At 39.8% G+C, this 16,478-nt stretch overlaps 3 protein-coding genes across 4 annotated transcripts; 2 read left to right on the top strand and 1 right to left on the bottom strand.

The window, feature by feature from the left end:
• Positions 1-1,202: 1,202 nt before the first annotated feature.
• Positions 1,203-5,670, top strand: LOC134670134 (carboxypeptidase D-like). 2 transcript variants are annotated; one of them, XM_063527821.1, is made up of 3 exons: positions 1,203-1,656; positions 4,861-4,966; positions 5,369-5,670. In XM_063527821.1, exons 2-3 carry the CDS (start codon positions 4,888-4,890, stop codon positions 5,560-5,562), a joined length of 273 nt encoding a protein of 90 aa, XP_063383891.1. In that variant the 5' UTR covers positions 1,203-1,656; positions 4,861-4,887; the 3' UTR covers positions 5,563-5,670. The 2 variants fall into 2 exon arrangements, with proteins under 2 accessions (XP_063383891.1, XP_063383890.1); XM_063527820.1 differs by having other exon boundaries at positions 1,360-1,656; positions 4,858-4,966.
• Positions 5,671-7,782: 2,112 nt separating this feature from the next.
• On the top strand, positions 7,783-16,450 carry LOC134670135 (carboxypeptidase M-like). The gene is made up of 9 exons (XM_063527822.1): positions 7,783-7,916; positions 8,811-8,947; positions 9,394-9,581; positions 10,144-10,173; positions 10,288-10,464; positions 11,726-11,844; positions 13,255-13,431; positions 13,981-14,073; positions 15,814-16,450. Exons 1-9 carry the CDS (start codon positions 7,800-7,802, stop codon positions 15,940-15,942), a joined length of 1,167 nt encoding a protein of 388 aa, XP_063383892.1. The 5' UTR covers positions 7,783-7,799; the 3' UTR covers positions 15,943-16,450.
• LOC134670133 (uncharacterized) lies at positions 11,889-13,133 on the bottom strand. The gene has a single exon (XM_063527819.1). The coding sequence runs from the start codon at positions 12,934-12,936 to the stop codon at positions 12,325-12,327; it is 612 nt and encodes a 203-aa protein (XP_063383889.1). The 5' UTR covers positions 12,937-13,133; the 3' UTR covers positions 11,889-12,324.
• Positions 16,451-16,478: the final 28 nt, after the last annotated feature.

The following is a 16,478-nucleotide window of genomic DNA, read 5'->3' on the forward strand; positions in this document are numbered from 1 at the left end:
CCACGCAGTGTAAGTGTTATGTATACGTCATAATTTCATAGAAGTTTGACGTTTAAAATGACACTTGTACTGCGTGGGCTATCAAAATCGCTGCAGACTTTTTACGGTCTGACTGTATGTCCCACGTATTTAGATATAAAGTTTAATATTTTTGACTATCATATATATACGGCTAATGTTTTAATTTTAATGACTTTTTATACTTTATAATGTTTTAATGTTGTTCTTCTCTAATTGTTATCGACGAGCAATTTTAGTATCGTAAAGATTTGAGTACACCAGAAATACTAAACCATTCATGATATCACGAGTTATCGACACGTGGAATAGCGGCCCTGGGTGCCTAGCCAAGGTGACAATTGTTTGCGCTACGATAACCACACTCTCTCTATCACTCTTCCATATTAGTACGACAGTGACGGTTGCGTTTCGCTCGCTACGAATCGTAAACGAATAGCAAGTTGGCTACGCAGTCTGAAGTACCCAATTATGCACTGCATTTGCACTGTCAACGCACGCGGCGTGGTGACATTCAGCCGTATTCGAACAATGAGATACGTCAAATACTAGATATTGAAACGATATGGATTAGATATGTCAATGTCAAACAAGTGTAAAAGTGACGTATTTGTTTGAAGAAACGTCAATTTTGACACTTGTTTGACACTGACATATCTAATCCATATCTTTTCTAGATCTATTAACTGACGTATCTTAAAGTTGGAATCGGGCCGATTCAATTCAGCACATGACACGTTATTTATTTTTAGATCATGGCGAAAAAATATCCTTGCAAAAAATAAGTAAAGTTTTTTTTTTATTTACAGATATATTTTGCCAGTTTCCTTTAAAACTTTATGTCTACCTACTAAGTCACATATAGTTTTTAGTTGGGCGTTTTTCATTCAGTTTTTTTCAGAATTGTCATTATCTCTAAAATAAGAACGATTATAGAAAACTTTAAATTGTGTGACATTTTAGTCTCTAAATGCAGTCAAAAATACACCTTAAAAATCTGTCGGGTTATTATCAGTGTATATTTTGTTTATTAGTTTACCTTCCTACTTATTCAGTTACGTTCCTCATACCTCTCAACCTTACATTTAGTTATTCAATATTATTACTAGGTTTCACTTCACAGTTTTCACTACTTATGCTTGATAGATGAGAGATATTAAATATCGGGTAGTTGACGAAGAAACTCTATACGCGGGAAAAGTGAGAAAATCTGTGATAGGCGGGAGCAGTCCTACGTCACGACTGGGACCTTCCGGGTCCCATAAACAAAACTGAACCTAAAAGCTATCAGCATAGAATAGAAAATCGAATATGTATAAAATTATAGAGTTTGGAGCTAATTCGAATGGAACCTTACTGTGTGGAGATAAAGCATAGTTTTCCGAATACGTGCGGGTTGGGAGAAAGCACTTTCCGGTTGTATGGCGGGCAGTATGACGCAGATGAACTGAGGCTGAGGCTCGCTCAGTCGTCGCGAGGTACCAGTCGAGTAGAGTCCGCCCGCACGCGAGGACTCTACCCCGCCGTTTCCCTTACGATAATATCTCCGCGATATCAAATTGTTGTGCCAAAGGTGACAATTATAAATGACATCACAAAGTTTAACTATTATTTAGCGCAAGAACTTTCCGGTTTCAGGTATGTTTTAGTTAAGGAGTTTGTTTAGATCCAAGTTACAATTTTGAGTATAAGGAAACTTTATGCCAAACCTAAGGTTAAATAAATATTTAAAGTTTTGAAATAATCATGAATAAAGTAGTATCTAATGCCTATTTTGATTAGACCAGAACTATATATGACCAAATGTGAAAAATAAAATACCTACACCCCAATCAATGAGTTGTTTCCCTAATTTTAGTTTTGTTTAATTTTATTTGCATTGCAGTCCATCCAGATATTATCTTTATGTTATACAAGTTCATGGAATTTTAAGTTATGTATATTGTTTAGTATCTAACGTCCCTGTGACTTATTATCAATAGGCAATACGCGGCTACGCGCCTACTTACCCTACTTTATTCAAACCACACATTTTCAACTTTCACGGAACGTAAAGCGTACTGCATTGTTTTTGAATGAGTACGTGCGATGCAACTGTTGCAAATTAAACGATTCAATGGGAATACCTAATGACATGTACTTTACTGCACGATTCTCTACGTGAGAACATCTTGATAAGCTACCTATAGTACCTATCTGCCCCAGTACGGATATGATGGTCGTATTTGTCTACGTGACAGCGTGATAAAACGGTGTCCGTCTCTTTCTATCCCGCAGAGTTAAAAAGTGACAGTTGTTTTATCACGTGGATAAATGTGGATAAAGCGATCCATAATAGGCTTGCAGATCCGCACAAATACAGGGAGGAAGCTAATTCGACTTCTATCGTCAACTGCTTGCTATGCTACATGACCTCTTTTTTGAAAAGTGGGAACGACACCAGCATACTCATATTGCCAATATTTAATTCGTCGAATAATATACCTAACGATAATTGTATTAGTAAATTCCGTGATATGGCAGTGACATCACAAGGTTTGTGACATCGGGATTCGGGAGCTGTCACGAAAGAGTGAAGAATCTCGCTTACATGATTTAGCTATCTAATAATTGAAGAACCCTACTCTACCTCTACAATTTTCTTTTCTCTTCCTAACTGTTACTGTAACCCCGATTTATTATGGGGTTTATGGTTTTAGTTAAGTCTTTGTTAGACCTTATAATATTTATTTATAGATGGCGAACAATAGTTTTGTATTCTTTGTTATTCATAAAGTAAACAGCATTTTTTTAATAATTTTGTTTTGGGTTAGCTTGTGTTAAATACGCCGAGAGTAGCTTACTCCGGACGTCGAATAAAATGCTGTTTCTAGCGTACGTTTTAGAAATTTAATTATTATCAGAGAAACTAATACGCTGCACACGTCGGACAACTCAATCCGATAAGTACATTAATAATTTAGTTGCTAGTATCGTAAAAAATCACGTCAGTCAGCCGGTTAATTAAAACTCAGAGACTATTTCGTTCATTTGAAAATGAAAGTTGCAAACGCCATCGGGGCGGCACTAATAAGGTCAACATGCCATTGCGGACGGAAGGAAAGTTGACGAAAACCAGATATTTCTAAGTCTGTTCTTTAGTATTCATTATCAAACGGAATTAAGTAAAGTGCCAGGAATAGCCAGTACGCAAGTAGACGTATGAAAACCTGGCTTTTTCTCACCTTCGTCTACCCTCGAGCGGTCTGGTCAAAAGTCACAGTAACACGACTTTGTAGGTACCAAATAATAGTTTTTTTTAAATTACTTGGTATATTCCGTCGACTATAGAGTAGGTACCCAGTGACGAAACGAAAACCACATACCTATTTTTCTCTGTCTACTTCTTCAGTTATAATTTACAAATGGAATGTACGCACGAGGTGTCTGGACAAACATTTCACTACACGCTCCAAGGAAGTTGCGCTATTTCAAATGTCAGCAGTATCGTAAGACAACACAGTAGCTAATTACTAAACAAAACTTCTGTTATTTATAAATTCTGATCCACCCAATGACGCTATACTGACAAGGATGCTTTCATTATAACTGGCTGAGCTTGTTCAAAGGGCGCACAACGCCCTTTTTTTTTTTGATACTCTTATATTTTCCTCTGAATTTCCTCATTTAAGTATTTATAAAGCCCATGCTTATAAAGTCCATGCGAATACACTATAATGACGACTACTTATAGATACTTCTCGTATGAAAGTTCGTATTCGTATTGCAATATAATGCCATTAGTCCTCAATCCATGGAAATATAGATTGGAGATATGTAGATACTCGTATAGTTAATTGTATAATTGCCATTGTATAATTTCAGTGGCAACTTATGGCTTTATCACGCTTTATATATTATCACGAATTTGGTCAACTTCAGTTTAGTGAGACAAGTGACATAGTTAGATAGTTACCTCTTCCAAAAGACCAGACACTTGGACTACCTACTTAAGTATATACATATACCTATGTACCCAGTCACTTCAAAAGTTAATGGTTTCCAAATTTTATTTGGTACAGCATAAATGAGCAATTATTACTGTCTAATTGCCTACTACATTACTGTCAAACTGCTAAGTGCCTATTATTTTGACAGTGGGTTTTGTTATGGAGTCACGCAGGGCGGTGCGGCCGGTCCACTGACCCATTGACCTTCAACGCGCGACCGGTTGCGCCTGGGCAAGGCATAAGCAACTGGAGCGCCGGCCTAGCGGCGTTATACGTATTTATATAACATTAAAAAGAAAGCCTAACGCCCAACCGACCGTGGCCGTGAGTAAGCTCAATGGAGGTTATTCACGACGATTGACGACCGCGCCTCAGACCAACCAGTAAAAGTGCAATATAATAATATAAAGTTGTTACGGATCAAGTTATACTAGAGACAAAAAATATACACTAGAGATAGAGCGGTTCGTGAAAAAGACGTAGATGAATTGTTGTGACGCGACGCCGTCGTGACAAGTGTGACAACTCGGTGGATATTCAAATTACTTATTATGAATATGAATAAGTAGTGAAACTTAATGGGACTTTCGTATCAACAACAAAACTATACATTAGTAAAAATGTTTGTGTCCCCGGGTTGAACGGCATTCGACTATATAAAATAGCATGTACATATTGATATTCAACGTTCGAGACCCTTGCTGCAATGTTTAGGTACCTAAATTGACCTAATGAATATACACATGTACCTACACAACAAGATATATTGTATAAGGAAAATCACATATAAACTCGCTAAGATTTCTGACTAAGACTCGTATACTAAGACTGTTTTTACTCACTTGTGCAGTAGCAGACGAGCGACGGGAGAGGCCGCAACATGCTACGTTCCCTTCTGCTGGTTGCCTTCGTGGCAACCGCGGCCTCGCAGTCTGCTCCTGACCCTGGATTCACACCATGTAAGTTAGAAAACTACATTGAAATTGTTCACTGAGGGTTTGGATGTCAATATCTTCAAAATTCTAAATCTTAATCAGTAAAAAAAACATAAGTATTGCAAGAATTCATTAGCTAAGCTAAAAAAATAAAAAAACTTTTTCTGTCTTATATTATTTTTTGTCTTAGTTTAAGTAGTTAGCACATTATTGATAGAAGATTGATCTTTAATGGCTAATAACATTTTTTTCTGCAAACAAAATAGATATCTAATACCTAATTAAGTTCAATAAAATGTTCATTAAGACTACGACACAGGCCCTGCAGCTGTCATGCTCTTTGCCAAAATACAACGATCAAAGACTAGTTGGATACATTAATTTGTCTACTCTACATAAATATTTACACTTGTTGTACCTATTTAGCGGAAGAGGTCTCGCCGACGGTCCTAGGCGAGGTGGAGGCGCGCGACGGAGGCACTGACCTGGAGTTCCGGTACCACGACCACGAGCAGCTCACGCGTTACCTGCGCGCGGTGTCGGCGCGCTACCCCGCCCTCACGGCTCTCTACTCCATCGGCAAGTCCGTACAAGGTAGGTGGAGGCGACGGAGGCACTGACCTGGTGTTCCGGTACCACGACCACGAGCAGCTCACGCGCTACCTGCGCGCGGTGTCGGCGCGCTACCCCGCCCTCACGGCTCTCTACTCCATCGGCAAGTCCGTACAAGGTAGGTGGAGGCGACGGAGGCACTGACCTGGTGTTCCGGTACCACGACCACGAGCAGCTCACGCGCTACCTGCGCGCGTTGTCGGCGCGCTACCCCGCCCTCACTGCTCTCTACTCCATCGGCAAGTCCGTACAAGGTAGGTGGAGGCGACGGAGGCACTGACCTGGAGTTCCGGTACCACGACCACGAGCAGCTCACGCGCTACCTGCGCGCGTTGTCGGCGCGCTACCCCGCCCTCACTGCCCTCTACTCCATCGGCAAGTCCGTACAAGGTAACTGGCACCTGTTGGCGCAACTCTTTAGAGCAAAACGGTGAGATTTCCATTTCTCTTGGCTGCAAGAATTTTAATTCGAATAAGTAACAAAAAGCAGTTGGACGACAACTGTTTATAACTTCAAAAATACGTAGGAATACGAAAGTTATTGCTTTTGTTAACTTTTGGCAACAACAGTTTTTTGAGATAAGTAGAGTTAAGTTAAACCAAGTCAAGTCTGCAACGATTTTGATAGCACGCCCAGTGCAAGCGTTATTTATACGTTATAGAAGTTTTACGTTTTAAATAACACTTGCACTGTGTGTGCTATTAACATCGTTGCAGACTTATATTGGTCTCTATGAATATGTGAAGTATCAACAAATTACTATGATAGAGTCAGACCAAGCTAAGTTGGCAGCGATTTTGTTAGCATAGACAGTCAGCAGCAGGAGTAGCTAATCGTGTGAGGTGTCCATAATGATCTGAACAGCTTAGAAGGGTACTCCTATTAGTTGATTTCATAACATCCTACTAAATAATCATTACACCTTATAAAACAAAGTCCCCCGCCGCGTCTGTCTGTTTGTGTGTTTGTATGTTTGTTCGCGATAAACTCAAAAACTACTGAACGGATTTTCACGCGGTTTTCGCCTATCAATAGAGTGATTCATGAGAAAGGTTTAGGTGTATAATATGTTAACCCGCGCAAAGCCGGGCGGATCGCTAGTATATTATAAAATAACGGAATATTTTACAGCTTGGCAATCAGCCGAGAACCTATCGATTTCGAAACACTGCACAATCTGCAGAGATGGAATAGTAATTAGCTGCAGATTCCTTGGCACAGTTAGTTAAGCGAGCTTGCCTAAGTTAAATCAAGATTAAGCATAGTTAAGAATTGTCACTTAGTTACTGTACTATTCATGTTACTAATGAAAACTAAATAGAGGGTTTCACGCTTTAGGAGGTTCTACCTGTGTAGGTATATAAATCACAGAAAAAAATATCTAGAAACATAATTTCATACGACCTATGAGTCTTGCTACCTGAAAGCACGTGACGTGACATGGATGTTATAAACCATTGAACTAATTAGTTAGGTAATTAGGTACTAGATAAAATTACGTAAGAGTAAACAAAACACTACCAAAATGATAATAAATCTTAATATTTAGCTTACCTTCCAAACGTCTTGCCGAAATATTTTTTTAATTACTAACAGCGGTTGTTTCCATCTGAAATTTTTATGAAGTTCAAAAGTTAATTTTACCTATATGCGAGTAGGTATAAACTAGGCTAGACGTTTAGGTATCTCTACTTTTACTTGTAGGATCTAGGCCGTCGCCATTAGTTACCTTTTAAGTATTTACCACGTATTTATTTACACAAAAGGTTCTTTGATCTGCGCTTCGATAACATGTGTTTAGCAACTTTCGCACGAACTTAATGATGAGAAAAGGTTTATGATGGAAAATTAGAAAAACACATTTTAGGAGTCGTTAGTCACTAATGCATATATGAAATCCGTGTAAACTGATCATTAGGTACTTACCTATGTACCTACGAGTAGAGTAGGTATATCAATATTATCAATATCAATTTCTAAGGGGGCCAAACACGCAATTTCTTTCTCAGGCAAAATATTTATTTATTTGTACCTATTTCTTATCAGTTTCATGATGCCTGAGATGGTCTGTGTTATGGGTATAAGAAGGCTACAAAGGAGTAAGGTGCAAAAGTGTAAACATATCTTTGACATCGACTGTACGTAATGTGCATGATAAGCTGATAAGTTTTAGGTATGAAAATCAGCTTCTTATAATTTCTATCCACTAATAAGCTTGGTTTCCCAGGGCGCGATCTATGGGTGATGGTGGTATCAGCGTCACCGTACGAGCACATGCTTGGCAAGCCCGACGTCAAGTACGTCGCTAACATCCACGGCAACGAAGCCGTCGGTCGGGAACTGCTACTACACCTCATTCAGGTATCAACTTACCTACTATACATCATGTATTTATACACGAGAGCAATCAAACCAGCACCAATACTTTTTATAAATGAAGCACACAGCGCACACGCTACGCATAGGTACGCAAGAATACGAGCTGCGTGGTTCTACTCTATTGATTATTTTATGTTATAATTTTCGTTCATGCATAGCGTAAACTGAAAATCGTAATTCGGTCGTAATTAGATTCCAAAAAAAGTACGACAATGTTGCCACTGCAATAATTTGTTTGTAAAATACTACCTCAATTCCTTTTTAGAAAGAAACATGCTAAGATAATTTATTTATTGGTAATTTTACTCCTATTATTTAAAAAAGTACTTTTACTTACTGTAATGCTGATTACTGACTTACTGTCTTGTATTTATGTAAAAATAATTTACATAAATACTAGACGCGCTAGTAAAAAGTGGCAACATTTTTTGGAATCTAATTATGATTTTCAGTTACATACCGAAAATTTAACCAGCAGCCATACTCTGCCTAGTGACTTAATAGGTCATACTGAAAAACTTATAATAGGACCAATGCTTAATTTGCGAAAAAAAAATTGGCTGTATCATACATTCCGGCTGATGTGATGGCGCTGATTTTTATTTGGACAGCAAAATTACGCACCTTGGGCATTGATTGGTCCCATAGTAAAAGTTGTTTAGTGACCCATAAAATCACAACACAGAATATGGTGGTTAAAATTTCACTCTGTATAAAATACTCGATACATAACTTTTTGAAATATTCTGCCATCTCGGCACAGTTAACTCACCATTCGTAAACCTTATTGCGATGCGGTAAGGATCATCAATGGTCCATTGTTGTTAGTGACATCACTTTGTTTCTTTCTCAAAGTTGTTAACCATTTACTTGCAGCACTTGGTCACCTCCTACGACAGCGACCCCTACATCAAATGGTTATTAGACAACACCAGGATCCATCTGATGCCGTCCATGAACCCCGACGGTTTCGCCATCTCTAAAGAGGGACAATGCGACACCATTCACGGCAGGTAAATTTAGCTGGAAAAAATATTGATCTATTACATTGTGCGCACATCAACCATACATAACATGTATAACATTGTACTATTGTGCAAACGCATTGAGTGTAGCATAAGTTGCGTCACATAACATTAAGTTACACCATTTTGTCACTCATTTCCATTTACATATTTTTTAAATCACTCTAATTTCCTTTTTACAATCGTGATAACTATGATCGTTATTGAATGGTTTTCATTGCGTAACAATGAATGGAATGATTTTATGATTATACATTATACTCTTAGATTATCCTGTCTATTTTTTACGTATTAGTAGGTAAATAGGTATGTACATAATTAATTAATTATTCTTTTGTCAAACCTGTTTCAACGCGTGATCCGATTTGGCTTAAAAAAATCTTTAGCACATTTTATTCTTTCCAAATTCCTTAATAAACCTCTTTATAACACAGACACAACGCCCGTCGGTACGACCTGAACCGCAACTTCCCAGATTACTTCAAGGCCAACACGAAGCAGCCGCAACCCGAGACGGAGGCGGTCAAGGAATGGATCTCCAAGATCCAGTTCACGCTGTCGGGGTCGCTGCATGGCGGCGCCCTCGTCGCCTCTTACCCGTTCGACAACACGCCTAGTGCCAGTAGGTTACATGACATTTAGCCATGTCACCATCCCACAAAGCAGAGGCCAGGCCGAGGCGGAATCAAATATTGGATCTACGAGTACACGTACCATGCAAGTTAACGCTGTCGTTACGTAGGTAGGTCCGTACGTGGACAGTACTACTTCGGAATACAGTAGCTATATCGTCGGGTGACAAGCAAAAGTCACTAAGTACTATCAAAAAATTAAAGTAACAATGCACTTTATTACACTTGTAACACGGTTTATTGTCCAATAGTTTCAATGTTAGTTAGTGACTTTTGCTTGTCACCCGACGATATGTTCTCATAGCAACTGCACAAAGATGTGCGCTAACATAAAGTTTATGTCCTGATATTATAAGATTACCCACATCAACCTCATAAGCACAATGTGTTGTTACAAGGCGTCATGATCAAACCTTCTATTTAGATTAGGTGTAAAGACTGTAAAGTAGTGCAGGTATAAAGTTTGCAGTACAGCCTTATTAACCTATACACAATTCTAACTAAATAGCTAATATAAAATTTATTTACTATTTTCACGCTGCCCATTTTAAGGACTATGCAGATCTTCAGTCCTGTGCTCAGGTGATGTAACTTCTTCTAACAGTGTCTTTTATTGTAAGCACGCACATACTCAAAAAAATATCTTGAACGTAATTAACGATATTGTTTTCTGTCCAACATGTCCCCTGAACGCAGTTTTCCAAAGCTACGCGCACTCCCCCTCGATCGCCCCGGACGACGACGTGTTCCGCCACTTGTCGCTGGTGTACTCCAACAACCACGCCAAGATGTCGCGAGGTGTCTCCTGCAAGTCGGGCTCGCCGCGCTTCGAGCACGGGATCACTAACGGTGCCGCATGGTACCCCCTTACAGGTATGGATAAATTGTTTTCTATCCAACATGTCCCCTGAACGCAGTGTTCCAAAGCTACGCGCACTCTCCGGCGATCGCTCCGGACGACGACGTGTTCCGTCACTTGTCGCTGGTGTGCTCCAACAACCACGCCAAGATGTCGCGAGGAGTCTCCTGCAAGTCGGGCTCGCCGCGCTTCGAGCACGGGATCACTAACGGTGCCGCATGGTACCCCCTTACAGGTATGGATAAATTGTTTTCTATCCAACATGTCCCCTGAACGCAGTGTTCCAAAGCTACGCGCACTCTCCGGCGATCGCTCCGGACGACGACGTGTTCCCTCACTTGTCGCTGGTGTGCTCCAACAACCACGCCAAGATGTCGCGAGGAGTCTCCTGCAAGTCGGGCTCGCCGCGCTTCGAGCACGGGATCACTAACGGTGCCGCATGGTACCCCCTTACAGGTATGGCTATGGATAGATGTGTACCTCCTCTTACCTCTAAATATTTGTGAAGTTTTGCTTGAAAGATTGGCGAGCAACTGCTAATAAGGATGAAACGACATTCGTATATAGTCAGCTGATTGACGATTCTATTCGTAGTGGACTAGAATGTGAACTCTTTTTGAGCGTCTATTCTCTATTCTATTGTATTGAAAACCGCAAACCAGGGCTGCAAAAAGAGCATTTGAATGTGATTTAATGCATATTTGTTTATCAACTATGGCCTTAGCGAGATAATTGCCATGTCAGCAAACGCCCATGCACATGTGCAAGGTTCGTGCTGATGTTATAAGACTCTTAGTTCAGTCAACGGTAAAAATATGGGTGTAGACAACTTACTCAAAAATATGTCCCATAGTTCTTAATTCACTGACATAAGAGTTATGGGACATATTTTTGAAATGATTTGTACACCCATATTTTTACCGTTGACTGTTCATTTCTGATCTACGGATTGAGGCGCCTCTGGTTTGCGGCTTCGAAGACTATACGTGATTGATACTCCAATAGAAAATAGTTCAGATTCCAGCCGATGAAGCCATTAGACAATAAAAAATATTGTAAAATACTAACCCCTTTATTCATAAAACTCTACATACAAGCCTTAAGTTATTCAATTTATGTAGGTATTATTATTATCATTACAAATACATCAAAATAACAGAATAAGACAAGCGATTAATTGCTAATTGAGACTTAGAGCACGTTTATGAATTACACCATTATAGGTAGTGTCGTTAGGTACTTCCTGTTCCTTTAGCATTTCTTTTTCTTTTCAAGGTGGAATGCAGGACTACAACTATTTGTGGCACGGGTGCATGGAAATCACATTGGAAATCTCCTGCTGCAAGTATCCCCCGGCGCACGAGTTACCCAAGTATTGGCAGGATAACAAAGAGGTTCTTTTTAATTTTTATCTAGAGTACCTGCACTTATCTAGAATAATACAATTCACATAAAAACCGAACCTAAAACACAGTGCTATTGATTAAGTTATCAATTCCACTCATTATTTGATGCACGTAAATTGATAATGGTTTTAGTGATAAGATATTGCAAGATTTGGCTTAGAGTGTTATGTCTGGCGAATATAACTGAAGCATACATGTAAGCCCTATATAAACGTGGATTCTCACGTAGGTAGGTATTGAGTATGTATACTATGGATATACTGAAAGATCATATGTATAAATAGTACTTGAACAGCATTCAAATTCAACGAGTCAATCTCCCAATGCCTATATAGTAAGACTTATGTACCTAGGTGCCTAGAAAACCGGGATTAAATTTTTTTTAAACTAAGTTACACAAATATATATTAAAAGGTTAATTTCGTACGTGCTACAATAAGATCTGTCTGTTTAAATGATTTAAACTCTTTAGAACTTGATGAAAAAGTACATGAATGCCATAATCATCAATAACAGCGAGGGCGCAGTAGTTACAGCGGAGTTCTCCCAAGGTTCGCCAGGGGACACGATGCCGATGACGCCGCAGGCCACGCGCCCGCCGGCGTTGCCCGTCGTCAGCGAGTCCTCGTGCCCGCCCAATCCTAGATCGTCAGTCCCTTCGTGCAGCACTAACGCGCGTCCGAGGATGTTATTGCGACCCCGCAGCGTAGCCACATGGTCTGTGAAATCAACAGTCGCTACACCGTTTCTGTTCGCGTCCACAAACTGCACGTTCCCGAAGTCTCCGACGTGTCTCACGTCGTGGTCTCTCCCACCGTGATTTACTCCGTCAGGGTTGAAGTGTGCTCCAGTAGTAAGGCATGTCGTCACGTCACCCAGCTCGTGAATGTGAAAGCCGTACTCGCCCGCCGGCAGTCCCGTGATGCTGCCCGTTACTCGGAGACCGTCATCGGTCTCCGTAAACGTTATACTCCCGGATATCTCATTAGCAACCAAATGAGCTATAGCTACCCTTTGGCAATTTATTCCAGTTGCCAACAAAGTAATTAAAGTCACATATAAACCTGAGCGAGACAACATTGTGGTTGAAGAATACGACCGATACTGTCGAAAAATTATTGAATGCTGATCATCATATGCGCTTTAAGTGATAAGGATTGAGTGCTGATAACAAATATGGTATCGATACTTTATCAGTAAGATGTCAAATCTGAAGATCATGAATGTGCTTTCACTATTAGGCAATATATTTTTAAGGGTTCTGTATTTATGTACATACTATTAGATTACATATTATGTACCTATTATCTTGATCAATGATGATGAAGTCGGATGTGCATTTTTTTATACAATAGGTATCCTAACATTTTATAAATGAAATGAAAATATTTTTTGCAGTCAATGATCAAGTACCTAGCCGAGGCGCACCGCGGCGCGCACGGGTTCGTGATGGACGAGAACGGCAACCCGGTGGAGCGCGCGTCCGTGCGCGTCAAGACACGCGACGTCGCCTACCACACCACACGCTACGGCGAGTTCTGGCGCATTCTGCTGCCCGGCACCTACCGCCTCGAGGTACACACACTAACGTAACTACAACCTGGCGGAGCGCATCGTGCGGGTCAAGACACGCGACGTCGCCTACCACACCACGCGCTACGGCGAGTTCTGGCGCATCCTGCTGCCCGGCACCTACCGCCTCGAGGTACACACACTATAGTAACTACAACCCGGCGGAGCGCGTCCGTGTCCGTACCTAAGCGTCAAATCGCGCCGTCACCTACTACACCAAGCGCTACGGCGAGTAATGACGCATCCTGCTTCCCGGCACCTATCGTCTTGTGACACTAATCGAAATTACATTTTACGAATGCCAGCTACTACTGTTACTATACATTCTATTATACAATAACAGTACACCATCTAAGTTGAGCAGAGTATGTAATTACTAATGGCTTTATTCATAAACGCTTGTCAAGTCTAACAAGCCCCATAATCGTTTTTCCTTATCCATTATTTTGACATTTCTGTTTGTTAGAATAGAACGGGACAAATTTTAACAATGTTTGCTAATTTTTATGAATAAGGAAAAGGGTTTTACATACTTACATGTTTATATTGCAGGTTACTGCCGAAGGCTACTTGCCACAAGAAGTAGAATTCATCGTTATCGATAGCCACCCCACTCTACTTAACGTCACTTTACATTCGGCTAAGGTAAGCAAACACTAAGTAAACCACTAACATCACGAAACCTGTACATATATTCAACTTAATGTTATTCCTAAATATTATCCCTCTACAACTTCAAAGGAAAATTTAATTCAGCGCTAAAATAATGTAGGTACAAATAAATCAGTTTATAAAGCTACAAGTACAAGAGTTTTAAAAGCCTAAATAAACCGGCAATATTTTAGCGTTTCACATTTCGCTTTTGAAGTTTACAATAATGCAATTGTAACTTGTAGTTTTATAAAATAGGAACTGCATAACGAATAGGCAGTCACTAAAAGGTAGCACCTATCCCTAGGCCGCACATTATGTGGGTGGACAAGGTGGACAGATGTTACGTTAGCCTTTACTAATCCTTTCTCTCTCTACTAGTATTTCTAGAGTAAATAGGTGACCTCCATCTGATTTCGTATCTGACGTGACCTTTAAATTTGTACATATTTTTACTATGCGCATGAGGCATTGTAATCTCTACGGGTGGTGGATGTTGGTTCTATAGGGGTACGTGCCGAGCCTGCCCGCCAGAAAGCCGAGCCGCGGCTCCAGCCGGAGGGTCACCACCTCCACTACCACTACTACTTCTACTACAGCCCCTGTCGGTGCCGACGGAGCATGGAAATTCCCTGAAAACTAAACCACTGTACATACACCGACGCTTTTCTTTTATCAGTTCTAAAAACTTATGTAGCTTCTCGGGATTAATTTCGACTGCAAGGAAAGCTTGGCCGACTGTTAGAAATAGAAAGCATTTATTTAGTCAAGAAGGTAGACGGTAACAGACCGTGTTTAGGTAGGAACCAAAAGTATTTTAATTGTTATTTCGAAACCTAGATCCCATTGGATCTAAGTCAAAAGTTTCCAACCAGTATGGTGCACTTTCTAACTAAAAGTACGTACGTACTTATACTTAAAACTCATTTTTCGAGTAGGATGCAAAAGGTTGGGAAATTGTGGTCTAATTTATCTCTGGGTCCACAAATACGCTTCTAATACATAGCTTACATAGCACGATACTTAGAAAAAGTGTATAATGTACTTAATATCAGACCTGGGACCTGTTTAGAATTTTAATTAACGACCAAATTATCTACTCCGCAATGTTTTACCTTTTAAGTAGGTACCTAGTACAAATCAAATGTTTGAGATACTTGTTGATGCTTTTTGTTGATTTTAAAATGCATAGTTGTAAAATAATAACGCTTTTTTTACCTGTAAATATTTCCTTTTGAGGAGTTCAGGTGAGTGGGATTAGACTATTAAGAAATAGTATTATTTGCATGCACTCAACACAGTGAATCGCACCATTAACACAAACCTCGTTAGGTGGAAGTAGATTGCATGACCCACGACATATATAGGCTGTGATGATTCCGTTTTTTTGTCAGATTACTCGTAAGTGAGTGACGCTGTATTTCCCAATTGAATTTCTTTATTGATGTCTCCATTTTCAACGTCAATTTAAATGTTGTCGTTTAGCAGTCCGCAGTAGTAGTTTTCCGGAAACGACGGAGCTTCACGATCATACGATGTAATTAAGCTGACAAGAATCAGAGGGCCTACCGCGAAAACCGAAATTCCCAAATTGCGGGGATCTTTCTCTTATACTCCAATGAAGCCGTAATTAAAGTGACAGCGAAAGATGCCCACAATTTGCGAACTTGGATTTTCACGGTTATAGCCCAGGATATGACGTAAACTTTTTCTGACAAGTGTTTATTTCCGCAGCGCATCGATGGCGGGCCGTACTACCGGCCGCTGGTGCCGACGCGGCCGCACGCGCCGCCGCCGCCGCCTGGCATCTTCGCCTCGCTATCTAATTCTTTCAACAGCTTCGTGTCTAATATCTTTGGCTGAGCGGACAAACTCAACCTGAACGCGCAGACAGAACCCGGTTACACATTTGGCTAGGTAGTGGTTTAGTTCACACTGTTGGCAGACTTATAAAGCCCTATAATCTATCAGTATTTTCAAATAGGGTTCAAAGAACATAGTTTTACACCGTTGGGAACGAATCTCTTTGTAGTTTGATCAATTCTATTTTCTTCAGACTACTTGGTTATTAAGTTTGTTACTCATTGCTCATAATTATTAGCAAACATTGTTTTTTTATGACAACTATTATGTAGTAGCCTGCCGACTAGTTTTTAGACTATTTTGGCAATATAATTAAAATCTAAATAAAGATGGTCTCATAATACTAAATGCTTCTTTATCGAGAATTCAGATTTCAAAGAGAAAGTTTGAAACAGCGTAGCATTATTATTGTAAATATAGGTTAATTTATTATAGTAATTTAGTTAAAGTGTTAAGTTTAATTTATTTTATTATTTACATGACAAAATAAAATAATAAAGCCAACAAAGAGTTTTATTTAAAGAAAAATAATATAA

Source organism: Cydia fagiglandana, chromosome 13 (assembly GCF_963556715.1).
Source record: "Cydia fagiglandana chromosome 13, ilCydFagi1.1, whole genome shotgun sequence".
NCBI classification, from domain to species: domain Eukaryota; kingdom Metazoa; phylum Arthropoda; class Insecta; order Lepidoptera; family Tortricidae; genus Cydia; species Cydia fagiglandana.

Coding starts and splice junctions, on each gene's coding strand:
- LOC134670134 (XM_063527821.1), top strand. CDS start 4,888: ATGCTACGTTCCCTTCTGCTGGTTGCCTTCGTGGCAACCGCGGCCTCG. Junction 4,967..5,368: donor TGACCCTGGATTCACACCAT/GTAAGTTAGAAA, acceptor GTACCTATTTAG/CGGAAGAGGTCTCGCCGACG.
- LOC134670135 (XM_063527822.1), top strand. CDS start 7,800: ATGGTGGTATCAGCGTCACCGTACGAGCACATGCTTGGCAAGCCCGAC. Junction 10,465..11,725: donor CGCATGGTACCCCCTTACAG/GTATGGATAAAT, acceptor TTTCTTTTCAAG/GTGGAATGCAGGACTACAAC. Junction 13,432..13,980: donor CCGGCACCTACCGCCTCGAG/GTACACACACTA, acceptor TTTATATTGCAG/GTTACTGCCGAAGGCTACTT.
- LOC134670133 (XM_063527819.1), bottom strand. CDS start 12,936: ATGTTGTCTCGCTCAGGTTTATATGTGACTTTAATTACTTTGTTGGCA.